The following is a 26518-nucleotide window of genomic DNA, read 5'->3' as shown; positions in this document are numbered from 1 at the left end:
TCAGCTTCTGAAAAGTGTTTACTCACCAATAGCAAAGCTTCTTTGAATAGTGTCCAAACACTACATGAACTTGTGTTTCCACATACTTCTGCTGCCACATCATTCCTTTAAGCTGTGCCATTTTACGTCTACGTTTGCATGGTCATTCGAAATAATGTAGATATTTTTGCATTTTAAATGAGGGCATTACACTTCTTTAAAATCGCTAAAATTTCCTACAATGATTGAATTAGTTCTGTGCTCAAAATTAATTTAAAATACAGATACATAAAATTACCCCTTTTTTTTTTGTTCAACAGTAGTGTCATTTTGTCAAACAAATTGAACATTTCTATTGCATGACAGGCTGAAAAAAAATAGTGAATAAACTGGTGCAAAATGTGTCTGTTAAGACTTTTATGAATTTATCAACTTCAAGCACACAGAAGAAAAGATTTGTACAAATTTATATCAGAGCCACAATCAAAAACAACCCATTAAACTATTTTAACACAAACTTCTCAGAACTGGTTTGTTTTGTGCAAATGTACGTGCAAAGTAAAATGGAAAATTCAAAGTTCAATCAAGGCCTTTCCTCTGACGTTAACTTCTTTCAACTCGACAATTATATTCTTCGCAATCTTTGAGTTTGATTAATTCTGAAACTATTGGAAGCGTGCGTATACACAGATGTACCTGCAGTTGTAAAAGCATTTCATCATTAGGTTTGCTTTTCCACTTGATGTGGTGAAGTCACAGTCATTTCTGTGCTTCAGGTGCATGTAAGCTGTCAATTTCACAAGATAAGTCACTTGGCTGCAGCAAAAATATTTTGTAGCATTTTTGAAGGCGCATAAAATAAGATCAAGAAAAGCAACTCAAAAAGATTCTATTTTGAATATTACCCAATCTTTATTTGCATTACAGTATAGAATACAAAAAGACAGCTGTTTAGTTCTTGTAGCCTCGGCTGGCTCTGCGACCACGGGCACGCTCAAACTTTCTGCCTTTGGAGCGCACATAGGGCCTAGAGGAGAGAAAAACACAACGATCAACATTTATCAAACACCCTCAAGCTCATAAAGGCTTGAAATGAACGTTCACATTGAGCCCTTACTTGGTGTGGCTGTGGGGAGTTCCAGGAGCTTTTCCAAAATGCCTGTACACCTCTCTGCCCTTACGGGGTCCTGTTTGCAAAGAAGACATGTGCTTTAACAACCTGGAGCTGAAACCCTCAAAACACCAACAATTAAGCAACTCATTCAGGAAAATGAGAAAGTTATTATTAACAAGAATCAGGTTTACATTGAATTTGTTGTTTTCTACAGAAAGTATTCCTGCTTTGCACACACGTTTTTTTTCTTTTTTCTCTCCATTAGGTCACCTGATGGAGATTCAGGTCACCATTAGGTCACTTGATGGAGTTTTTCGGTTCCTTGCCACTGTTGCCTTTGGCTTGCTCAGTTGGGGATATTTTGGGGATATTTAATTTTATTTTATCAATCAATAAATTCCACTAGAAACAAACCTTGTTGTATTATTTTAATTTAATACTGTGAAGCTGCTTTGATACAATCTGTATTGTGAAAAGCACTATACAAATATACTTGACGTACCTGACAACAGAACGGTGCCCTGTCCTCTAGGTGCAGTGAGGGCCAGCTGGTCAAAGGTCATGATCTGTCCACCAGCCTTCAAGATCCTGTTGCGAGCACCGTCGGTCACCTTTAGGGCACACACCTGTGAGGCGGCACAGGAAAGAGAAATAATGTTCATTTAGATATCAGAACAACTTCACACTGCATGCACTCACTTCTGGGTGAAAACCACCACAAGTATTAAAACCATCCAACAGAGCCTTTAGGACTGCTTATATAACAAAAAAAAAAACATCTAAAGCATAATTTAAACATCCATGTCATTTCTATAAGACATATACAAAGCCATAAATATAGTTCCTTAAAAAAAAAAAAAAAAAAAAAAAAGTAGGGTACTGTGTTTGTGTACTACTAATAAAAATGCTCTGATTCCAACAACTGATACCAGGCAGCATGCGTACAGACAAAGAAACATCAACAACAGAGTATAATGTGGACAAAAAAAAACCAAAGGCCATCTATAAAGTAAAAAAAAAAGAGAACTTCTGATGATTGCTTTTCGTTCACTCAGCACACATTAGGGTATGGGCGATATGGACTTAAAATTATACCACGGTATTTATTGCGATAATGATATCAATATAGTACCATTCACCACTGTTTTTGGCTACAACAAGTGACAGCTGCATGCATACTTGAGAGCCTCAGTAACCCATCATCAAATAGGCTCCTAAAATACACCAATTACATAAAATTAAACAAATCCAAACACCAGTCCTTGCAGAAATGGTAAAAGTTGCAGATAAACGTTTCTTCTGTAAAAGTGCAGATAATTTTTAAATAATGCAACTGTATTGAAAATCACACAATAATAATAACAATACTTCAAAACTTAATTCTTTGTTCTACTGTATTTATTTGTAATTTGATTATTTGTTCTTATTTTATTACTGACTGCTTGTTTGTAATGTTTAAAATGTACATTAATTAGGCCAGTAGTTTTGCTGTAGTACCAAAACTGGAATAGATTTGAGACATTTCACTGATGTCTAAACATGTGAACCACTGACCCAATTCTCAGCCCTGAGCCCTGGTTCTGACATGGTCAGTGGTTCACATGTTTAGACACCAGTGAACAGTCTCAAATCTATTCCAGTTTTGGTACTACAGCCTGCCTGGCAGTGATATTAAATGAAAGATAAAATATGATAGAGCAATATCATGAACAGTAAAAAGTAACAGAAGCTCATACAATACATTTTAACAGGCTTAATTAAGCATGAAAATAACTGAAGGAAATAAATATTTGCTGAACAAAATTAAGCCAACAAATATTTATATTGTTTTAATTTCTCTACCCGATACATTTAAATAAACGCAGTGAAAATACAAGTAGCGGTACTCTGAATCGTCAAGTACCAAAAAAGAAAATAGTCTCGTTCTGGAAAAAGTGGTATCGGTGCATCCCTAATAAACTGTATTTATATTACAACCACATAAGTACAATAGTATTACAGAGGGCAACAGTTGAGTTCCAGAAGTAAAAACTCTTTTCTACGCTGGGAAATAGATTGTTAACGATAACTTGTAAACCTTTAAAAAAGACAAAGCTACTGTGAGCTACAAGGTTGTTAAATGATAGCATCTGCTTGTTAAAGTTGTTAGCCCACATCATTTCAACTCGATGCCTATTAGAACAGTAAATGTCATGTGGACGTCCATAAAAATAAATGTGCATTTCACCTCAGTGATTTCACTCATGCACTCAGAGTTTTGGAATTCTACAAACCCGGGAATGCACTGCTCACGTGGTCAGTCACATGATTGTCTGCTGTAAATAAAAACGTCTGTATATAAATAAACAAAAATCGTATACATTATGATGGTTTTATCAAATTAAACACTGAAGTGACTCAAGAGCAGCTCTGGAGATGAGCTTCACACGTGCATGAGTACGTGTGGTAGACCAAACGGCGAGATTCACAGAGGGACACGCAAAACAAGCTGACTTCAGAAAAGTCGCTTGATGATCCAAGCCAACTTCATCTGAATGAATTACAAAATGTAAACCAAGGTACCAAAATGGACATGGACAGTTGGACCGTAAACACAAAGCTTTTAAAGGGGGGACACAATGGTGTTTCATGTATTCAGAGTTGTTTACAGTGTTAAAGAGATGGATTCCAGGGCTTGAATTTCGGTGCGGGATTGCGGGTATTGCGCATATTTTTTATCATTCCCGCAGGTCTCCCATTTATAATGCGGGAAATTCCCGCAAACATTGATTCACTTTAGCATGTAGGTTCAGGTTGTATTAGTAAATTAATCCACGCAGATGGAAAATCAAATCAGTCATTTTAAAACTGTCTGCGAGACGCAATTTCACAAACAGCGTGAGTGATTCAGCGGCGCTGCGTCTTCTATCTCGCGTCTCTCAAAATGGGTTGCACAATGCAATCGTTAAGCGCGCAGCAGGCGGCGGAAATACACTCTCGCGTTTCGGGAGTCGATCGGGCCAGCATTGCATCACGAGTAACTAAAGTTTACCATTTGCACGTCTTTTCAAGTCTCACCAGTTTAAACAGTCACACGATTTTAAACTCTTCGGTACTTGCGCGCTGTCTGAGAGATGCTTTTTTCTCTGCACACATACATAGAGTAAAGCAGCCTCACAAACAGCTCGCGGGTAACAAAAGTTATTTTTCGTGGATTATAAATCGCTTTAACAGTCAAAAACATAAGAAAATGATGTCAATTTCGGTCTTGGAGAGTATCCTCTAATCTAAACACAGTCGGTTATGTCTTAAATAAGCATAAATCGCACGTGACCGTATAATGAAAACAGGATCCGTGCACTAGCTCTTAAAGGGACAGCAGCCATATGTGTCTGTCATTAATTTGTTTGTCAAAACAACAAAACATAGCTTTCATTTTAAGGAATCAGGATTAATAGCCTATGAATTTAATTTAGTCAGGACTAAAATACTACCCAGTGTTATTTTACATTTGATTAGGCTACTTTATTCAGTCTCTGTAGTATTTCTGAATAGCCTACTAGTTTTAGACCTAAGCAAAAACTTTTCTCTTTATTTCTCTTTATTGATATCTTTATTCTATTGTATTTATTTGTGCTACTTTTTTCAATTTAATTCAAAGATTGAAATCAAGCTTCCTTGAGTTGTGTAAATTCTTAAGAACAAAATGACCCCATTGTAAAAATGCAATGAGTAGGCTAAGCATACATTTAGGCGAGATAAATGTAATTAAAAAAAAAGTCTAAACTCCCCCCTCAAATTAAAAATTCCCCCCCATAAGAATCACCTAAGGGGGGATTTCCCCCCCCATTTTCCAAAATGAAATTCAGGCCCTGGATTCTCATGCTAAACATGGGCAAAGTTTAAAAAAAATATTTTGGACGAATAACGGAGAATTTCTGTGCCGAAAATCTTACTTCCAGGTTGGTGCAAGTTTCGGCTGTTTTTTTTTCGATCGTGGATCTAATGACGTAGATCAGAGTGGAACTCCTTATATGAGCATTTCTCTCGGAAAAGCGCGCCCGCGCACACGTCGACAAGAGGAGAGCGAGACTGCGCACATCAACGCGCTTCAACAGGAAATCATCGGCAGCCGGCGCTGCATAGGATTTGTTCAAGAATGTCTCCAAAAAAGTGTGTTTTTGGATGTGAGGGAAAGCTTACCCTGTTCAGCTTTCCAAAGAACCCAGTGTTACAGGAACAGTGGATGCAGTTTGTTTTTCCGGGGCAGCAACGGAGTGTACCAAGTGCGGTTGTGTGTTCTGGTCATTTCAGTGACGAATGTTTTATTAACAAGGCCTCGACGCTGGATTTGCAAATCGTTTGCTATTAAAACGTGGAGCGGTCCCAGTGATAAAAGACCCCATTCATGTAAGTACAACTGGATCAGATTTCTGTCTTTTGCTGGAAATCAAGCACTACCGCTTGACTCTATAGCTCCGCCTCCAGGAGCTCAGCTTTTTCCGGAGAGAATCGGAAAGCTGTATTTTTCTTTCATAAATATAATAAAACTAAACATTTTTTGGAGATATTAAAGATGCACTACTACTCTATAGGTACTCAAGATTAACATGAGATTAGGTGAAACTGTGCATGTTATGTACCCTTTAAGACATTAACCACACTTCCAATTAGGGGTGCACGATATATCGGCCGCCGATATAATATCGGCCGATATGGTCATTTTTTTTACACATCGGTATCGGTCCGATGTCAAAATAGGGCCGATGTGAACAGGCCGATATTTGACGTGTGAAGTTGAAGATTAAGTTACTGATGCTGACTCGTGCAGTGAACGCGCCTGAGAGAAATACACATTTCATACAGATGACATAAGCAGAGAACAGTCTGTTTTCTTTCATTTTGAATTGTTCTGTTTAAAAATAGATGTTTCAAGCTTTCTATATAGGCTATGTCTCAGGTCTGTGAGGCAGGTAGGTTTCGGTTCATTTGAGACGCGCTTCAGTTCACGCGCTTTCGCCTCCATGTCCTGATTAAATATTTTCTAATATTTACGTTGTTTATTTTTGATGAAACATTGATCAAAATTAAGATACAATTAATACAAAACGAAATTAAATTTAAAGACAGGCTTTGTGCTTTCTGTTTGAGGTCTCTGTGAAAGTTTTAAAGCAGTCTTTGGACGTGCGTTACAGAGAACTGTCCCGTCAGTAACATTGTTAACGCAGTCCAGTGCGACTTATGATTTTTCCCTCTTCATGACACATTTTTGATTGATCGTTTTTTGACTCGTAGATATTTGAATATTGCTTGATATTTGATACCCGTTCGAATTTGATTTTTCTCAAAAGTGACCGCACGTGTGATTTGTGGATTACTGATAAGCGCGAGTGGAGAAACAGGCGTTTATTATTCATTCTGTGTTGAGAAACGTACCTTCATGTGTTACGTTATTGTGTTAATAATAACTAAAGTATCCTACCTAATTATGTTACATATTTATTTTGTATGAAAACTAGCGCGTTCGTTACTTATGGATTAAAAAGTAGGCTACCGATGTATCAGTGCTGCGCGGGCTCTCCCTCACAAACACGGACGCGCGCACACAGAGAGAGAGAGAAGATAATTGTAAAATGAAAAATTGACGGGCTAAGTTTAAATTTTGTTCTTGCTTGTTTTTTTTTTCTTTCAAAATGTCAGAAAGCATTTTGTATTATCCATCCGTGTTTTTAAAATTCGTTAAATGACGGACGTTTTACTGTTAACACAGCCCATATGTCGGATTCGTCTTATAGCATACTTGTTATTATTTTTAGAATAAGTGATTCGTTATGCTATTATTGGACTCCTGTCTATTCATTGTCAACTGTTTTCTATAAATATGTTTGAATTGGCTAACATTTATTCAGCTAATGCGTGTCCTGTTTAAAATGTGCAATGTTCAAAGGCAAAGACAGCACGTCACAAATAGAAGCCCTTTTCCCTGTGCTATTTAGTATCATATTTGGATATTGGAATAATAAATTAAGTAGCCTATCTTAATTGTACACAATGTTCCTGTTTTTTTTTTCCTGTTTTCTAAGGGTTTCTTAATTTTAGACAAGTTGACCAGCACACATTATATGCAATGCAATATAATGCATGTGTGTCGTATGTGTGACATATTTTGCATACAGGTAAAGGTGCCCAATATCAGTCATTTCTAAAGTAAAAAAAAAAAAAAAGTGTTTTGGAAAATAGCTCTTTATTTCATAATCATTAAAATTTGTTTTCTATACAGAGATATCGACATCGGTAAATATCGGTATCGGCCATAACAGCAATATTAATATCGGTTATCGGTATCGGCCACAATTTTCACATCGGTGCATCCCTACTTCCAATGTCTGTCTTACCTTCAATTTAGGGATTTTGTGAATCCTGACATCATCAGTAATCGTTCCCACAACAACAGCAGTCAGGTTTTCACGGCCTGGAAGCTTCATCTTACGGATCTAGAGGCAAAGAAAGAAGAAAACTTAGCATGAGACAAAAATGACAAGGTTTAATTAGGGCTGTGTTAAAAATTAAAGGGATATTTCACCCACAACTAAAAATTCTGACATCATTTAATCACCCTCAAGTTGTTCTAAACATGTATTAGATCTATGGAACTTAAGATGATATTTAGAAGAATGTGGGAAACCAAATAGTTCCTGGTCCCCATTGACTTATATAGTTTTTTTTTTTTTTTTTTTTTCATACTATGGAAGTCTATGGGGACCAGCAATTGTTTGGTATCCAATTTTTCTGTCTATGCTGTTTTAAGGTGATAAACAAAACATTGTTACGTTTGATGTGAAACAAAGCCATTACTTTACCATTACAAAAATTTTATTACTAAATTCAAAACATTAATACCGCTTTCAGTCCGTATTGTCTCATGTAATCGCTTAGTTTTTCAACTGCAGAAAGACGTCAATAAAACAGCTAAAAAAAAAAAACCCAGAGGAGCATTTTGCTAAATATATGCAAATATATTCATCATATTTGTACTTAACCCGTTCAATATTTTAAGTATTTTGAACAAATTGACAGCTACAGTTTAAAAATCAAAAAATGTAATTAATCTGATTAAAAACTTATTATAACAACTTCCATATGTAATGTAATTGTGTGCATATACATCAGTTCATTTTAACCTTTAATATTATAGTAATGGTTCAATAAACAGTTTACAGCATTAGTTGAAAGATTTATTTTCCTTGAGAAAATGTGTCATGTACTGCACCTCATATATATCTAAATGAATCGATATCGAATCATAATGGAATCAAAACGCAAGCTTTTGAGTAGAAATGAAATTGTGAAATCTGTGTTAATACCCAGCCCAAATAACACGCAAAAGGTCATGTGCAAACGAGATCTACAGGAGTAATGCCTGCTACAGACTGTGTACACTTGGGTATGACATGCATGTAGACTGTACGATGATGACACCTATTGAGTAGTAGGCTACGATGCAAGTTAGTATAGAATAAAACGTCATCAGCATGCGCTAGTAATAAACAAATAGAGCGAGATGAATCGCGCTTTGGCATTTGTGGTTATGTGCGCTGAAAAAATAAAAAAGAGCAAGCAAAAGAATATGGATGCGGTCATGGCTAGGGAAAAGAGACAAACTTGGCATGCCAATTTTGTAAATGGAGCTTGAGGTAAGTAGTTATTAGTTTTAGCACCACGTCTCAATGATCAATATGGCATTTGAAGTTGCATTTTTATTGGCTAGTCAGTAGACATAGGTTGTAGCAGCAACACACTGAGAGGATCATGCTAAATCTCTGACAGTGAGAAAATGATCACAGTCGATCTTTGGTCGCAAGACCGTGACAACAGCCGTCTTTGAACCTCTCTCACTGTACGACGTAGGACCACCGTTTAGGAGCCATGACCACAGAAATCACCACGATTGGTCATCTCTCGTCTGGGACAGGCCAAAATCATACAATGTGTACTGGGCATAACACTGGGGTTCAAACTCACCAGTCGGGAAATGGACAGAGGCGGGCGGTTGGTCTTGCTCATGAAGAGTCTCCTCAGAATGACCTTGTTGAAGGGAGCATCAGAACGACGAGACAGGAATCTGTACAACTACAACACATAACAAAAAAAGTGAACTGATATAAAATTAAAGGGAAACATTGACAACTGATCCAACTAGCCAGAGAAATGCAGCAATACGTTTTAAAAGTGGAATTTCTTGCTTACTTATTGGTGTTGAGTATAATGTTGGTTCTTACCTTGACCAAGAGCCTCAGGTAAATATCCTGACTTTTGGGCTCCTTCCTGTGAACCTTACGGTCCTTGTTGTGTCTGATGTCAACTCCCTGGGAGATTCAACAAAATACGTCAATTACACACCAATAAAAAGCATCGTTTCACAAAAATGGAGAATTAGCAGTTTCTCCATATAAACACTAGCTTGAGAACTTGCACATATTTGAGCAATAATGGCAAACGCAACGAAAAAATAATAACTTGAAGTGAAAAACAACATCTTAATTCATAATTCATATTTGTCTCAGATAAGATGTAACTCATGTGTCTGTGAGAGCCGAATAGTGCTAGCACTAGTAAAGCTAGCTTAGCCAACACGAGTTTGCTGTAGTGTTTTTCCTTCTACCCAGTCAACTAAATTAAATACCAGTATATATTTTATCTATACATTTATAAACAGGAGATCAATGAGACAGTAACACGCTATTGGCAGAGTATGTACGGCAAGTATTTTTAAACACGCCAAATGAACGGGAGTCTCAGCTCTGCGGCCCGATGTGCGTTAGCCGGCATTTACTTATTAATTTCAAACACTATCCTCAATAATACCAATATCTAATCATTTATAGTGCGTTGTAATGCTTCTAAACATCATCTGCGGCAGAACTAGAACACATATCGCTGAGGATGGAGGAAGATTTTGGATACTGGTAGATTCCACAAAATATCAAGCTACCTACCATCTTGGACTCAGAGTGAAAAGGGAAAAAGAAAGCTCGCGAGAGGACGTATAGCGAGATTACGGAACGCCATGAGTCATGTGACTGAAAAGGCGCATCCGGATAGGCTCGCGCTTCCTGTCACTGAAAAACACATTTCAGTGTACACTGGATATGGTTGGTTACAGAAAGAGAGTAAGCTACAGTCAAATTCATACTAAACGGTGATTAAGCTAACAAAAATAGCTAAATTATAATGTAGGGCCTATAATAGTACAGCAGTGTGGTCTATCTCAGCTACATAAAGTTTAAAAGAGTTTGATTGCAAAGTTATTATAATGAAGACATATCTTTATTGTGATAATTATAATTATAGCCTACATATAGGCCTATTATTTCTATAGTTTCCTTTGAAAGATTCTATAAAATCTCTCTTAAAATCAGCATAAAACTAAAATTCACCTAATCAGTTTTCTGAATGGATGGATTTTAAGTGAACAATGTCATTAAAAAAAAAAAATTGGTTCCACTTTATATTAAGTGTCTTTATGTATAGTACTAAAGACACCGGATTTAAAGTGTGACCATTTTTTTGACCTCATAATGTTTAATAGAACCAATTTCCCACACCTACATTATCGTTTTCTTGATAATTCATTTCACTGTGGAAGAAAAGATCTGTCACCACTTCCGATTCATTGCAGATTTTAAAAGAATGAGTGGAAAAATTGGGGTAACAAAAAAAAATGTGTTTATTATGTAGCATATTTGACCTTTTAAAAGATTCATTTATTTGTACTTTACCTATAGGAGACAAGGAAAATGATTTGTTAAAATATCAGTTGTTAAAAACGTCAGCCAGCTTTATTGCATCTCTTATATGTAGTTGCATATGTTGCATATTTGGATATTCAATGGCAAGCAGCTGTGGAATAAAGCTCAGCTCAGGAAGTCACTCTTCTGTTGCTTGAAATGACACAAAAAGACAGTCCAGCCGAGAGCGACTCCTCCGACAAAAACTGTCCGAGCCACTGGCGGGATCAGGGAGAAGTTCACAGCCTGAGACATGAAGAATATGATTAGCAAACAAATGAAGAAACATCTTAGAAACAGATCTGACAGATGAACAAATGAACAAATATATGTATATATATATATATATATATATATATATATATATACATATATATATATTTATATACAGTATATATATATATATATATATATATATATATATATATATATATATATAGTACCTGCATTGCTGACCAGTACACCACTCCAGTCTACCAGAAAGAGAAACAAAGAGTAAATCAATGTGTCAAAATAATCCAGAACCTTTAATATGTTCAATCGCTCTTGTGCTCTTTAATGTTTACCTTATAAGAGGTCCAGAATTTATTTCTCCAGTCTTCAAGGGGATCCTCTGCACCCTCCAATGCGCTCAGCCCTTTAGAAGTGTAATAAACACTTTAGTTTATCATTCATTCATTCATTCATTTGTGCACCAATATATTTTTGTATTGATTTTGTTTGAGTATAAGTGGGAGCGGAAATTCCTTTTTGTGAGTATATTCATTGCTGATTCTCACCAATGTAGAAAGCACTTATTGTCATAGGGGCTGCAAACATCTGGTCTAGAAACACTTTGAGTGACACTCTTTTGGCCCCTCCCCCCGGAAACATCCTCTCCAGTCCTCGTAGCCAATGGTAATTGAAGTTAGCATGGAAGCAGAACCCAACCAGTGCCACCCGAGCGGTCTGGGCCCAGTCGATGCCGTGAAGCTGTGGAACATGATGGACTGGAGCTGATGTTTTATTGCCTTCTGGGTCACTTATTTTGGTATTAAACAGATCATCTGTCTTTGCTTCTCCAGCCACAGTAACTCCTTCAGTGGACATCTTAGATGGATCTTGTCCCATTCTATCTGGTTTGTGTTCTGTCACTTTGTCCTGAGCTTTTCCCATCGTGCTTTGCTGAATGAGGTCCGCTGTGGCAAACAGGGTTGTGTATCCCAGCACATTAGGGATGTATGGATGGGATTTGAACAAAGCCCATGCTCTGTTCATGATGACCGCTGGGATACACAGGGATAATAAAAGCAAAGATTTCATTAAACTGAATAGGCTCAATCTACAATAAATGTCATTTTATCCTTTTAATTCGAGTTTTTAAAGTCACCATGAAATCAAAATTCTTTTTTTTTTTGCACCCCCATTTCCCCTCCCACTTGTAGCAACATCTCTTCTCTTCTCTCATGATGTGTTTACTGGCGTGAGGGCGGGACAACCTGTCACTCACATGACATCACAGCAATAGCAACTTACTGCAGAGCCAATGGGTGGAGCTTGACATCCAGCTCCGCCTCATTGGACTTAATGGGTGGATCTAGACACCCCCCACCCACACACTAACCCTATGGCTAATCTTAACTCCGCCTATTATGTCCAGAGAAGGAGAGCTGGACGTCATTTGGCACTGCAGTGAGCACCACTTGAACCATTCCTGATGGACAAATAAAAAAAGTCCCAGCCTACATTTTTTCTTGTTCAATGCTGTTCCAATCAGATCAAAATAGGGAAGAAAAGACTATAGCAACTTCTGTTTCATGCTGACTTATAAGTTTTTTAATAGTTACAAATGACAAGTTGAAATAATATGTGTTTTTTTTGTAACTCACCATGTAGCTGTCCTGTTTTAAGAATGAATGACAACTCTCAAGGTTCACCCTGTTGTATCCCTCTGATTCTTGTAAACAAAGCTGGCTGATTGGTCAAACATAGACCAATCAGAGTTTGTTTTGAGGTACAAAGTTCAAAGTAGCAAGAATGAGTGTTTATGATAAGGTTTATCAATGCCAGAATGTGAGAAAAGAACACGTGGTGAGAACCAGGGAACATTTGAGGGAATGTATTACGAAAGGGACATTTTTTTAATAATCAGTGCAGTAAAACATCCTTCTGCTTAAAAGTAAAACACATTGTAATCATACATAATGAAATGCAGAAATCAGATACAACATGAAGTATATGAAGCTCACCGATGTTAAACTTGAGAGAAGAACATTCTGACACCAGGCTGAAAGCAGAGGTTCTTCAAAACCAACAGAGAACATACGCTGCAGTGACATGTGAGAAGCCGCACTAAATATAGTGAAGAGTCTCCTGTACACACCCCACTGCTTATGTTACCATAGTGCTGAATGATAATGGACCAATAATTCATATAATCAACGAATATCACAAAAAATTCAAGCAAGGTGCGTGCCATTGGCAAGTTAACATCTGGTTCAGTGTTGTTAACTGACGCTAAAAATATCACAAACTGCATTTGTTATATGAAATAAGACTATCATGAAATAAAATAGAACATAATGAAAAACTTGAACTTGATTTTTTTTAAATAAAATTAGGAATAAAATAAGAAGTTGAAGTACTAAAATTAATAAATTAAAACTTAAATAAAAATAATTTAAAGCTAAATAGAGATATTTAAATTCCATGTAGAAATTCTGCCGAAACACACTTTTCACACTGACGCTAGTTAAATTTGTCTATTAACAATATCCAATAGAGAGCACATGACAATTCTCTTTTTTAAATTTTTGAGTGAACTATCCCTTTAAGAATTAATTTCAAATACAATGCTCTAATGTGGATATAGATGGTAGACTATCTTATTTTCTTTTAAGTCATTTATTAAGCATTCCTAGTTCAATAGAATATGTTCCTGCTTTGAATCATGTCTATTCCCTGTCCTCTGGACCACGTTCCATTATGTTGAACGTCCCCATAGATATGTAAAAACAACATTTTGTGTGAGGGCTGAAATGTGAAGGCAATTTGTGTGTGGCAACCAGTAGAGCTCTCAGACAGGAGAATGTGTTAATGAGGATCTGAGATTAAAGAGATCAATTAAAGGCCCGTTAAGCGCTTAACCGGTGCGCTGCGTTTGCTAACACTTAACAAGCGCTGTTTTTGACAATGCTTAAGGAGACCGCACGGCATGAACCAGTTGACTTCTTGGTAATTGCTTTTCTTTTCATTCTGCTGCACTTCTCTGTCCTCTTTAATGGCGCGGTCTTGCCACCCTTTATCTAAGCAGACAAAGAGTCGTTCACTGTGGCATCATCGCCGAATCAATGCCACCCTCCCCTCGGTCATTCATTCACTCTCTCTCTGTCTCTCGGTCAGTCAGGGTGCAGGACTGGATCACCTGTGCAAAGCCTTCTGGTTCCCTGCTTCGCATTTCAAAGTGGACTCTTACTGAGTAACAGAAGGTAGGTGGTGCTTTCATATGGAGATTGATTATCAGGCTTTTAGAGATCTAAATCTTAATTTGATGTTATACTGAATGTTATAGTTCTGCTCCTTTAGTTTTATAAAATGTTAACATTCTGAGCCTAAGCTATCAACATTCATTGGCAATATTTTCTCATATTCTCTCCTCATTTTCTCCCCGAAGCTATGCGTCCATCCAGTATTTTGACCTTTGAGCCAGGGCCGGAGCATGGAGTGCCATGGGGTCGGGATCTTTTTACTTTCGTGACCTCAGCAGCTGGTCACATGATGAGGACTTTGCAAAAACCACGTAAAAACAAGCCATCAAAACGACAAGTCAATCATCGTAGGTTTCTACACAACATGATACAGAGGTATGTTACAGTATATACAGCCTATATGCATATGTTTATGTACTTGCTTAAGAGTCAACGGTTGGATCATTATTGCAGTGATTATTATGTTTCTAGCATGTTATATGTTTGGCAGCAGTTCTTCTAACCCGAATTGATGGAGGGTCAAGCTTAAACATTCCATGTATGAATACATATCACGGCCATATTCCAGGATCACAATGTCAAGATTCATCAGGCTCAAACTGTCAGGTTATTACTGTGAAAAGAATGGTTGGGAGGGAGAAAGAAGAATCATTTTCACACATGAATCGGCACCTGAATTTTAGCAGTCATCATTTTAGTCTTCAGTGTCACATAATCCTTCAGAAATAATTCTAATAACCTGATTTCAAGAAACATTTCTTGGAATTATATTGAAAACCACTGTTTAATATTTTTGTGGAAACCACAATACAATTTTCAGGACTCTATGATGAATATAAAATACAAAGCAACAGAATTTTTGTTAATTATATATTCAATGATTATAACTAATATTCCACCCGCCTCTACACAGGAAATTTGCAGAAATAGAGGCAGCAAACCACAAGCTGGCTTCTGCTTTATTTTCGACTGAAAACCCCCCAGATCATCTAACACCCAGTCTGTCTCACATTGCAAAAGAACCCTCAACCCTCAACGCTCAACCTAAACCCTCAAAAAAAGGTAAAAGAGCTTCCTTTTTATTATCACTGGTCTGGAACCAGTTTGATGACTCCTTGTTCTATTTTCTACAGCTATTGAAACTTTTATAAATGCTGACAAAACAGAAGGTCTTCCTGAACAACAAGAAGATGTCTGTGACCTCTGGACATTGGACAGTCTTATGGAGGCCAATGTGGCTGATAAAAGTTTCTCACAGTGCAAGTCCTTCAACAGTACCGGCACAAATCTGAGAACTGAAAAAAACTGTAATGCTGCAATAAAAAACAAACCTGGACACACAATGGAAGGCAACAGCTTCGAAAGACAACCGCCATCTACCGATTTAGAAAGCTTCGAGGAGAGTGTGTCCTCCTGGTTGGGAAGCATTGAAAGAACAAGAACCTATTCAAAACCATGTCTCACCAAACACTCGGACATGAAGTTGTTCCCCACGGGTGTTGAAGTGTCAGACCTGTCACCCACTTCCCCTGTGATTTCACTTTTGTCGTTGGATTCATGCGATCTGGAGGTTCAGATGCTCATTGATGCTGAGTACGGCGTCCAAACGCAAGATCGCACAATCGTTGAGAGTCTTCAAATGGATATAATGGATGACCTTGAATTACTGGATTGTTATGATAATCATGAAGATCTGCTGATCCAAAACATTGATCCTAAGTGTAAAATGGCTGAGTGGATGGTTCACAGTGAAGAGGATTTACTGGAAACCAGCACATTTCCAAGCTCTCTGGATTCAGACGTAGAGAACCTAACAGGTTTTGGCGTTGGAACCAGCAGTTTGAGCCAAAACGGTCAAGAATTTGAATTTGACGTTCTCTGCAATCAAGAGCCACATAGACGTAGTTTCCATCACAATCAAACAAACTATTCTATGAACCACAATAACATCCTAGAGGGCCATTTTGGTAGGGTTGAGTCTTGCATAAGAATGAATGGAAAGGAGGATGGTTACTCAGATACAGATTTGTCTGCCTTGGATGGTATTGTTTCAAGCCACCACATGTTCCCGGTGCTTGAGAATCAGCAGGACTCTCAATCCAAATGGATTGACCATGACATCTGGGAACAACAGCCTCTAAAAAGCTCACACAAGAACTATTCAAGTCCAGAAACGGATCAGTATCTTATGATGCAAGACACTGATATCAGAAATATTGTGCAGGTTGAGAATCTCAACCAGACTGGATCAGGTCTCCTGTGCCCCATAATGTGTTGCCTTGAAGGCTTTTGCAATCATAAAGGAGAGTCGTGTTTTTACTCCAAATTCAGAGGCAATCAGAGTAGTCACAACTTTGAGGGTGTGGCTAGATCTTTCCCTGCAACATTACATAAGATCCACCCCACTCCAATTCCAACTCCGCCTCTAGATGATGATTGGTTGTTCAGTAATATTGTTGCAGAGGACGAGGTGAACACATTTGGAAAGTACAGGTCCGTCACTGGACAGTAGTGTAGTTAAGAAATGTGTATATTAATTTAAGTAATTAAGTTGAAAATTAAAAATTTTCAATAGGAATCTGTGCGATCCGGAGTTCCGTGTGGAGATGAAAAAGTTCCCCAAGCAGATTTCGCTTATGTTTAAGTTGGTCACATGACTGGTTGGTCAATGAACAACAGAAAACTGCTTGGTTTGAATGTGACTCAGAGATGTAATGATACAAACGCTATTGATATTTTGCCCGCACCTTAATTGCGTTCATGATTTTATGATCATTTCTGTGAAATGTTCTTGTCTGTGTTGTGAAATGAATTTCTCAATTAGTGAACTATTTTTCTGTAATAAAGACTGTATAAGTATTGTAACATTTTATATAGAGGACTAGGAGTGCCACTCTTTAAATTATAAATGTATTTTAAAAAGTGTTAAGTACATTTATTGTTATACATTTACATTATGAACATGAATTAAACTGTCCTATTAAGGGGTCCTATTTTGCTTTTCCATGTTGCTGTTTGAGCATAAAAAAGATCTGCAAGGTTACAAAGCTTGTAAAGTCCACTCCAAAGGAAGATATTTTATTTAACAGAATCCCCTTTTTAAGGACTACAACAAACGGCTCGTTTGGACTACAATAAAAATTTTCCGGATCTTATGAAGTCATAATGTTCCTCATTTAAATAATCCACGGCCACGGAATACGCAAAAAATGTGTGAGGCCTGGTTTAGAGAAGATAGTGTTGTCGCTATGTCAAAGAGTAGTAAGAGTATGTCATTTTATATTTCCAAAACTCATTTGTTTGACCTTCCTAAGGCTGATGAACTTAAGAGTGGTTAAAACTTAAACGCTGCACATTTTATGGAGAACAGTTTGTTTTCTGTTGCTTTTGTAAGCTCTCGCTTTTGTAAGACGGTTCACCGCTCCTTAGGAAAATTAACCATGGTTTTCTGATCGATTACTGTTTGTATTACCTTAGTTTTCCAACAAATATCACGATTAAATGGTGTATAACATTGTATTTATAATGTATGAGATAATTACAAAAAACACACCCTGAAACGTCCTTGTGAAATCTGTGCTTGCAAAGTCTATGCATGAAATCCGTTAAAATTGTCAGGGTCTGAATCGGGCTTGAATTGGTTCGAAATTGACGCCATCCTCAATATTTACACTAGAGAAGAACTTGCAGTTATGGAGGGGCGGGACATTTCCCAAACAGACGCTAAGCGCTGCCAATCACAACACACTGGGCCAGCTAACCAATCACAGTACATTTCATATTTCGGAAGGAGGGGCTTCATCGAAATCGGCGTGTTCAAGCCAGTGGGAAGAGAGGTGCTGTAATAATGTAAAATATGTGAAAAATAATGCATTTTTTTTAACAATCAAGCATGAAAACATATTCTAGTTCACCTCAAAAATCAAGACTTTGTAAAAGGGCATAATAGGACCCCTATTGTCTATATGTTTATTTATTTATTTGAAGTGATTTATTAATTTATTATTTTATTGTTATAATTAAGCATGCCTTAACATGTAAAATACAATTTTAAATATCTATTTATTTATCAATTTGAAAAGTGATTTATTGGTTTATAATTTTATTGTTAAAAAATAATTTTAAACTTAGCATACTGCAAAACAATTATCAAATTCAACTATGATTTATCCATTTATAATTTTGGTTAATAAACTGAGAATTGATTTTTTCATTGTATTTTTAAGTGGTCCTCCACATTTACTGTGCTTATGGTGAATCGCTGATAGCGTGTTCGTGTGAAAATAAACCACACTGATTTCAAAACCAATGGTATATTAAAATTCACCCCGGTCTCATTTTATCATTATAGCAAAATAAAGCAAAAGATCAAATAAATTACATGGTTAAAAATTCAAGTTCCACAGATGCAAAAAAGCACACAGTCCTTTTCAGAAACACCTCAGATTCACACACGTATCTCCCCTGGAGTGTTAATACCTTTTCATACATATTCTCAGCTATTTTCCACTCATCTCACACTGGATTAAAGCTGCATTATATAAAGCACGAGTTGAGTATACCAAGACTCATTTATTAAACTAGAATATAGGACTTGAGAAATACGACTGTTTTTTTTATTTATTCAAATGCTCTCCTAATTGAATTTTTGAGTTTGCAGCTCTGCAAATCTATCCGATAAATGCACAAATCGATCAAAATGACTTTGTACATTTATCAGTGACAAAACACATTTTAGCAGCAATGTTGAGTTGCTTGAAAGGCAAACAGTCAGAGACATTATAGGCAGATATAATTTACGAATGCGTTTTAACATGGACAAATAAGTATAGAATAAAAACAATCTGTTGTACAAGGCTTGAGTCTTTTGGCTTGCGTGTGTGATTCTATCATTTTGTCTTTAACAGCATGGTTTCCTCCCTTTTAGTCAACATTTTACAACTGCATACAATTCCAGCTTGATTCTAGAGATCGGCAATTAAAAATACACTAAAATTTAAACATTATTGGGGCAAATAAAACAAATAAAGTATCAAAATGTGATCTATTACAGACATTTTACATACAGTGTAATCTGATATGAAAACCCTGCTTTCCGATTCATAGGACAGATACAGTGGCAAGTAGTAATAACTGTGGTAATAACAGTGTAATAACCCCATCAGTGCATCAGCGACTCAAAGAACCTTGTAATTTCACAGGCTGAACAGATCTTAAATATGTTCTAATACTTCTTGGTGACAAACAATTATTATTCAGTTTAATACTGCTAAATTGAATCACTTGAAAAACTAGCAAGTGTAAGCCTGTGTATCAATACTGTAAAAAAAATATTGTTTCAACTCAAAAAGTACGTTTTTGTGCTGCCTTAAAATTTTAAGTTTAGTCAACTTGTGACAACTTGGATATTTGAGTTGACTAAACTTAACTTAAGGCAGAACACACACTTACTTTAAGTTAAAACAACAATTCTTTTTTGAATTTGCTCATCACCATACAATATCTAATAATGAAAATATTAGAGACATAAATACAGTGAAGGTTAAGAAAACCTTCATTTGACATGCCAAAGGATTCATCAATTAAATGAAAACAACCAATAAGCAATTGTATTCTAAAATGTATCACATCGCTGCCTGTATGAAAAAAGCACCCGTGAGAAGGATGTCTGAGTCAGATTATTGTTCAGCGAGACCTAATATTGCAATTTATTTATCAAATTCCAGACCTCGTTCTTATTATTTCACTGATTTTCAATGGAATCCATTTAGTATATTCCGCAGATACTACAGGCACTGTTGACATGCATACAGCTAGAATAATGTCCCTTTTGTCATCCATATGCCTCAGATTGTGTTCAACATAAACACTTTGATCCATAAATACTTACCACATTCAAAAAAGATCAAACAATCAAACAAAATACAATATGTCCTTTTGATAAAAAAAAAGTTACATTGATATAATGATATAATTAAGGAGCAACTAGCAGCCTTTGACCCCTGGGAAAAACAGGCAAGATGTCATATGTTCATGTCTTCCAGGTTCATTCCATAACTCTCAGAAATCCTGATAACAGACTTCTCACTCTTGTCAAAATGGTCTCAAACGCATGTGTTTGTGTTTGGTGTGTTAAATTCTTTTAGGCCCAATGCAACTTATATGGTGAAAATGTATTTTTTTTTATTCTGTCCAGTGCTACTGACTGATAAAATAGTGTAAACCCAACCTTACCCTCTTTCAGATCTTTAAGATCTTTCATTTTGCCTTGTTTTCACTTAAATTGCAAACTATATAACCATGTCATGTCTATGTGCAGCGGAAAAAAATACAAAACAAAATAAATAGACTGCATACTGGAATTCTCTTAATTAATAAAAATTACAACAAGTCAGTAGCCGATGTTTTAAGACATAAATTAAGAAATCCTAACTACCTATCTATGTCACTACCCACAAAAGCATCCCTTTAGAGCGACCTAACTATCTACACACAGTTTCTAAGAGGGAACGATCTGCAGCACAGATACCCTGAACTTAACAGGGAGTTGAACTGATAACTAAAGTTTGAGTGTGTATATTTCAAATATCTAATAACTTTTACTGCTAAATCTATATGGAAGTGAAATCTATCAACTTTGGCTGCTTTTTTTGTTTGTTAGAAGTCCTTTCATGTATTTTTTATTTATTTTCTGTATCCCCATTCTTTTTTTATGGTCAGGTTATGGCTAAGATATAAAAGCTATCATGGATGGCTCAATTTTGTAGCATATTCATTTAATAGAACAGCATTATTATCTTTCTCACTTTTCTGTCAGTTTAATACAATCATAGCTTTGTGCACATAAATTGTCATCTATGGAAGCTCCTTGTTACCTCAGAGTAAAAAATAAAAAAGTAACTGTGCGACAAAGTTGAACTCTTTCCCCTCCATCGACAGAATTTTCCGGCTTTCCGTGTTTACACTGTTATACGTTAGCCAGGAGGTGATATCTCATAACAGAATCTCCGGATTCAAAACACAGGCGAAAAAGGAGAAGAAACAAGCGATAAAAGCAAAGCGTTGTAGTCTTTGAAAAGAAGAAAAAGGATTTTCTCAGCTTTTTGTTCAAAACGAACCCACATTCAAGTGTTGATAAAATAGAATGCATGACGCTAGAATAAAATAGCAGAGGCTCTGTCCTTTCTTTTGATATATTGCATTATGTTCAGATATTCATAATAACAAAATACTCTTGGGGACATGAGTTTGTTTTGTGAAAATTATCAAAAATGCTGGCGTTGGCTGCCAACTTAAATAAAAAACACTGGCGGGGAAAGAGTTAAAATAAGAAATATTCACACTTTGAGATACAAAGTCGCAATTACGAGATATTGCGCTGCATTGTGAGTTATAAAGTCACAGTTAGTAGAAACAAACTCACAACTGCGAGACATAAAGTCACGATATTGAGGAAGAAAATCGCAAGATGTAGTCACACTGAGATATAAAGTCACAATTACAAGATATAAAGTCACATTTTGACATGTAAAGTGTGAGTTGTAAAGTCACAACTGTGAGAAACAAACTTGCAACTGTGAGATGCAAAGTCACAATTAGCAAAAAAACTCGCAATTGCGAGATGTAAAGTCACAATATTGAGAAAGCAATTACAATATATAAAGTCACATTTTGAGATATAAGGTCACATTGTGATTTATAAAGTCGCAAATGCAAGGAACAAACTTACAACTGTGAAATGTAAAGCCACAATTTTGAGAAATAAAGTCGCAACTGTGACATTTAAAGTAGCAAAACCTTTTTTTTTCTTTTACTCTGGGGTGGAAATGGGCTTCCATAATCATCATCTTTTGCCAAATCATGTTTAACAAAAAGCAAAGTTGTCTATTTATCTGAAGAAGAGCTATCACTTCTAAAGTTTAAAACACAGATATTCTAAAATACCAAAGAGATATCCTTGTACCTGTTCAGTTCTCAATTTCTTCAAACATGACATTATTTTAGGAGTGAGCGAGAGAAAGGTTCTCAGGGCTTTGAGGGTTTGATGGCTTGTGCGACTACAGACGATGCATTTTAGCCTGATGGTGGATCATCTGTGCAATACCAAATGGCCTTTGATTGCCATTAACATGCAAATTTCTTCCATACACATGGCTTTTGATTGATTAAAAGAGTCTGAGGTGGCCATCATAATTTTGCCACATCAAGCCCGATATACTGCACCGATATACAGTACTTGTATTTCTCAAGAAATGTTGGGAAATTACTTTTTTTTTTCTCCCCAACTTTAAAACTGCAGTCCTTACTCACTGCTTGGTTGGTTTAAACAGTACTATAAGAATACTGCATCCGGCTTTCTCCATCTTGCATGCTAATTCATCTGTTCATTTAAAATCAATAAATCACATTAACTACTTTCAAGTTTATGTGTGACTGCATGGATGTTCTGTTATGTGTACGACTGCAAAAGCTATGCGAGTTAAACCAGTAAAACTGTTTATCTTTCACACCCCCCCTTCTTATTCAGCGTCTGTAAGGCTGTAGGGGGGAGGGGGTCCCAGGGCGTTGTCTGAGGGTGTGGGGGTACCCGGCGGGCCGCTGGACGGGGTGGGTGAAGCACCTGGATCCTCAGAATCAGAGTTCTCCTGAGAAAGGTCATCCACCAGAGCCCTCCGGCCAGCACGCATGGAGATAGGGAGCGGAGCTCGCCTGAGACAGAGACAGAAACGGAGAATAATCACATGCAATTCATACACAAAACGTGAAATACATAGACAGTGTCCCCGAAACATATTTGGCTTTTTTTAGACACTTACTGTGTCACACAAACTACATATTGCAATAAAATTATTGCAAAAAATGATAACCTTTTCTAGCCATTTTTGCAGTATAGCAGTTCATTCTGCTAAAAAGAGTGCAGAATCTCTGGATCAAAACTCAGAGAAAAAAAAGAGCAAAAACAAGCGATAAAAGCATTGCTTTTGCACGTTGTCGTCTTTGAAAAAAAGCGTCGTCAGCTTTTTTTTTGCAAAATTTTCAAAATTGTACAAAATTTCTAAATCTAGCTTTTTTTATGAAACTTGAACCCACATTCAAGTGTTGATAAAAAAAGAATGCATGACGCTAGGATATTTTTTTATTATTATTGTTTAAAAGCAGAGGCTCTGTTCTTTCTTTTGATATACTGTATGTTCAGATATTCTGGGGGCTATGAAATTGTGAAAATGATCAAAATAGTTACCAGAATTTCTTTCTTCTTTTTTTTTTTTTACAGTGTAATCACTTTTTTGTCAAACGTTTTGCTTTTAATGTTTTGTTCTATAAACAAAACCACAATACAAAAACTCAAAACAAAACATAAACTCAAAACAAAAACTCAAAACAAAACAATAACTCAAAACAAAAAACAAAACTCAAAACAAAACAAGAACTCAAAACAAAACAAAACAATAACTCAAAACAAAAACAAAAAACAAACTCAAAACAAAACAAAACAATAACTCAAAACAAAAACAAAAAAAAACAAAACTCAAAACAAAACAAAAACTCAAAACAAAAACAAAACTCAAAACAAAAACAAAACAATAACTCAAAACAAAGAGCGTTGTTTTGGTATTTTGTCGCCTAATTCAAAGACATTCATACATTTTGAACTGTGACTTAAGTGTTCAAATACTTTTTGGGGTCACTGTTTATGAACTGGAAGAAAGAAAGAGGGGGAAAAAAGAGGAAACTGAAATGATTAGTGGAACAGAGAATCTGTGATTCATCACCATTTATAAACAGGAAGTGACCCACAATCCAATGTATACTACACCATCTTTATATGCTTCAGAATAAATCAGTTATAAAGGGCTGTCTCTAATCTCAACAGGGCACACACCACCAGAATCAAGAGGAGACAGGAAATGCTCAGAGAGGAACACAAAACACACAGTCTGACACTTTAGTATGAAAACCTACTGTTCGGACTTCTGACGTTCTGTGATGCTGAGTTGGTGTAGGAGACAAACACACAAATATGGATGGACACAAGACACATTAGATGAGTCAATGAAACATGCACACACAGTACAACAAAAAATGGATATGTATTAACACCTAAAAGACTGAAACTTTCACTGTTCTGACCAGAGGCATTGTGACACGTTTCCAGCAACAAGCAATTTTTCCATTCACACAGAACACTAAACTGTGCGATGTAGTCACAGCCAATGAGAAGATATTTGATATAGACTGTAAAAGGTGGATATATGCATGTTGTCACCTTAAAGGGTTAGTTCACCCAATTACTCACTCTTATGTCGTTTCAAACCCACAAGATAGTTTACTAAAATTTGAGTGCTTTATGCATGTTCGTTGATTAATGTTTATATGTGAATGAAAGCATACATTAAGTTTGTTCATCATATAAATCGGTTGTGTCTCTTCTGAAGACTTGGATTAAACCGCTCAATTCATATGGATTAGTTTTACAATCTCTTTATGAACGTTTTGAAGCATCAGAGTTTTGGGTGAATAGACTTTCAACGGAGGGACAGATCATTAAAAATATCTTCATTTGTGTTCTGAAAAAGTCTTATGGATTTGTAACAACATAAGGGTGAGTAAATGATGACAGAGTTTACATTTTTGGGTGAACTAACCCTTTAAGGAGTTATTTCTACCCAATCTGAGCCTTTTTTTTGTTGGTTAAATAAAAAAAACATGGTCACACAATAGTTTAGGGTCCAAATTTCACTATTAACTAATTATTAATTATTAACTATGATTTTTGCCTTAAACTCCTAATTACTCCTTATTAATAGTTAGTATGCAGAATAAGGCATTAATATGTGCTTTCTAAGTACTAATAAACAGCCAATATCCTAGTAATATCCTTGCTAATAAGCAACTAGTTAATAGTGATAATTGGACCCTAAACTAAAGTGTTACCAACTTGCTTGTTGCTTTTTCATTTTACTCTCTTTGAATTTTACACACAGAATGGCAAACTTCACAACACACCATCATAATCCTTACCTGAGTTGGGATCGGAGAGTGTTGAGCTCGCGGTTCATGCTCTGCATGCCGTCGCTCATTTCCTCCATCTCTCGCTGTAGTTTCCTGCGCTGAGCGTTGGAGCGAGAGTTCTCTTCCTCCACCTCTTCTAACTGCCTCTTCAGCTGACGGAGACGCCCCATAGACTTATCCAACTACAAAGAGAAAGAGAGAGAGATTTTATCATTGTAGAATTGCAGTTGTACTGAACGACCCACAACCCTGAAGCGAATCCTGCAAATCCTGATAGGAGTTTGTGTAGGTTAACAAAGGCTGGTTAGGTAACAGAAGCTACATATGTTATGTAATATGGCATTTAAAAGAAAAAAAAAACCCAGACTGAATCAATGATTAGTAGTGCTTTTTGGGATTCATTCCCTCAAGCTACGAGTACACACTATTTTAACTTTGCCTCATTCCCCCCAAATTTTAAAGTTGAGTTAATTTCCTAATCATTTGGCAATTTGAATTGACTGTTTTAAAGGGATAGTTCACTTTGAAATTAAATTTTGATATGTTTTAGCTTACCTCAAGGGCATCCAAGATGTAGGTGTCTTTTTTTCCGCAGTAGTTTCAATTTTGATATTTTTAGGTCAAACCGTTCTTGTCTGTCAGTCATTTAATGCAGGTCTATGGTCACTGTCTCAAAGAGCATGCACAGAGTCCAAATTTAACAATTCCCCATCGTCCAAATTAAACAATTCCCCATCGTAAGTACACATTGATGGCCTAAGACACGAAACGAGCAGTATTTATATCGTTTTCACCTCATATACACAGCCACGTCCAAGTGATCTGAGGGCGTGCGCGCATCCTGGTGTGTGACGTGTGCGCAGACTGGTGCATAGAAATATACACTAGATGTCGCCTTGTCTACGGCAGTTCATTGGAACAAATGTCTTTAAGGCGGCATCTAGTGTATATATCTATGCACCAGTCTGCGTACACGTCACACACCAGGATGCGCGCACGCCCTCAGATCACTTGGACATGGCTGTGTATAAGAGCTAAAAACGATATAAATACTGTTCGTTTTCTCACACAAACCGCTCGTTTCATGTCTTAGGCCATCAATGTGTACTTACGATGGGGAATTGTTTAATTTGGACGATGGGGAATTTTTTTAATTTGCTCTTTGAGACAGTGACCAT

The 26518-nt window shown here is 36.5% G+C and overlaps 3 protein-coding genes across 8 annotated transcripts in view; all 3 read right to left on the bottom strand.

The window, feature by feature from the left end:
* Nucleotides 1-866: 866 nt before the first annotated feature.
* Nucleotides 867-10140, bottom strand: rpl18 (ribosomal protein L18). The gene is made up of 7 exons (XM_081388302.1): nucleotides 10069-10140; nucleotides 9352-9438; nucleotides 9095-9202; nucleotides 7468-7566; nucleotides 1596-1719; nucleotides 1097-1166; nucleotides 867-1006 (listed from the first exon to the last, which is right to left on the bottom strand). The coding sequence occupies exons 1-7, from the start codon at nucleotides 10069-10071 to the stop codon at nucleotides 931-933; spliced, it is 567 nt and encodes a 188-aa protein (XP_081244428.1). The 5' UTR covers nucleotides 10072-10140; the 3' UTR covers nucleotides 867-930.
* Nucleotides 10141-10782: 642 nt separating this feature from the next.
* On the bottom strand, nucleotides 10783-12805 carry LOC308704072 (mpv17-like protein). The gene is made up of 5 exons (XM_081388146.1): nucleotides 12729-12805; nucleotides 11640-12125; nucleotides 11427-11497; nucleotides 11304-11333; nucleotides 10783-11106 (listed from the first exon to the last, which is right to left on the bottom strand). Exons 2-5 carry the CDS (start codon nucleotides 12115-12117, stop codon nucleotides 10987-10989), a joined length of 699 nt encoding a protein of 232 aa, XP_081244272.1. The 5' UTR covers nucleotides 12118-12125; nucleotides 12729-12805; the 3' UTR covers nucleotides 10783-10986.
* A 6080-nt stretch (nucleotides 12806-18885) lies between these two features.
* The window catches only part of myh14 (myosin, heavy chain 14, non-muscle), a 46545-nt gene continuing 38912 nt past the window's right edge, over nucleotides 18886-26518 (bottom strand). For 5 of the 6 annotated variants that reach the window (XM_081389490.1, XM_081389493.1, XM_081389489.1 and 2 more), the window contains 3 exons: nucleotides 25350-25522; nucleotides 24291-24317; nucleotides 18886-23036 (listed from right to left, as the gene is read on the bottom strand). In XM_081389490.1, the coding sequence (XP_081245616.1) occupies nucleotides 22847-23036; nucleotides 24291-24317; nucleotides 25350-25522 (390 nt within the window). In that variant the 3' untranslated portion in view covers nucleotides 18886-22846. The remainder of the gene's footprint in view (nucleotides 23037-24290; nucleotides 24318-25349; nucleotides 25523-26518) is intronic. The other variant, XM_081389491.1, reaches the window with a different exon arrangement.

The sequence above is a fragment of the Scardinius erythrophthalmus genome (assembly GCF_964197995.2).
Source record: "Scardinius erythrophthalmus genome assembly, chromosome: 16".
NCBI classification, from domain to species: Eukaryota; Metazoa; Chordata; class Actinopteri; order Cypriniformes; family Leuciscidae; genus Scardinius; species Scardinius erythrophthalmus.
This window is presented reverse-complemented; position numbering and strand designations above follow the sequence as displayed.

Excerpts from the sequence above, each read along its gene's own strand:
- rpl18 (XM_081388302.1), bottom strand. Across the intron at positions 1,720-7,467 it reads ACAAAATCCCTAAATTGAAG|GTGTGTGCCCTAAAGGTGAC; the intron begins GTAAGACAGACA and ends GCCGCCTCACAG. Across the intron at positions 1,007-1,096 it reads ACTCCCCACAGCCACACCAA|GCCCTATGTGCGCTCCAAAG; the intron begins GTAAGGGCTCAA and ends TCTCTCCTCTAG.
- LOC308704072 (XM_081388146.1), bottom strand. The coding sequence starts at position 12,117 with ATGAACAGAGCATGGGCTTTGTTCAAATCCCATCCATACATCCCTAAT. Across the intron at positions 11,498-11,639 it reads AATAAGTGCTTTCTACATTG|GGCTGAGCGCATTGGAGGGT; the intron begins GTGAGAATCAGC and ends ACACTTCTAAAG. Across the intron at positions 11,107-11,303 it reads TGTACTGGTCAGCAATGCAG|GCTGTGAACTTCTCCCTGAT; the intron begins GTACTATATATA and ends TTCATGTCTCAG.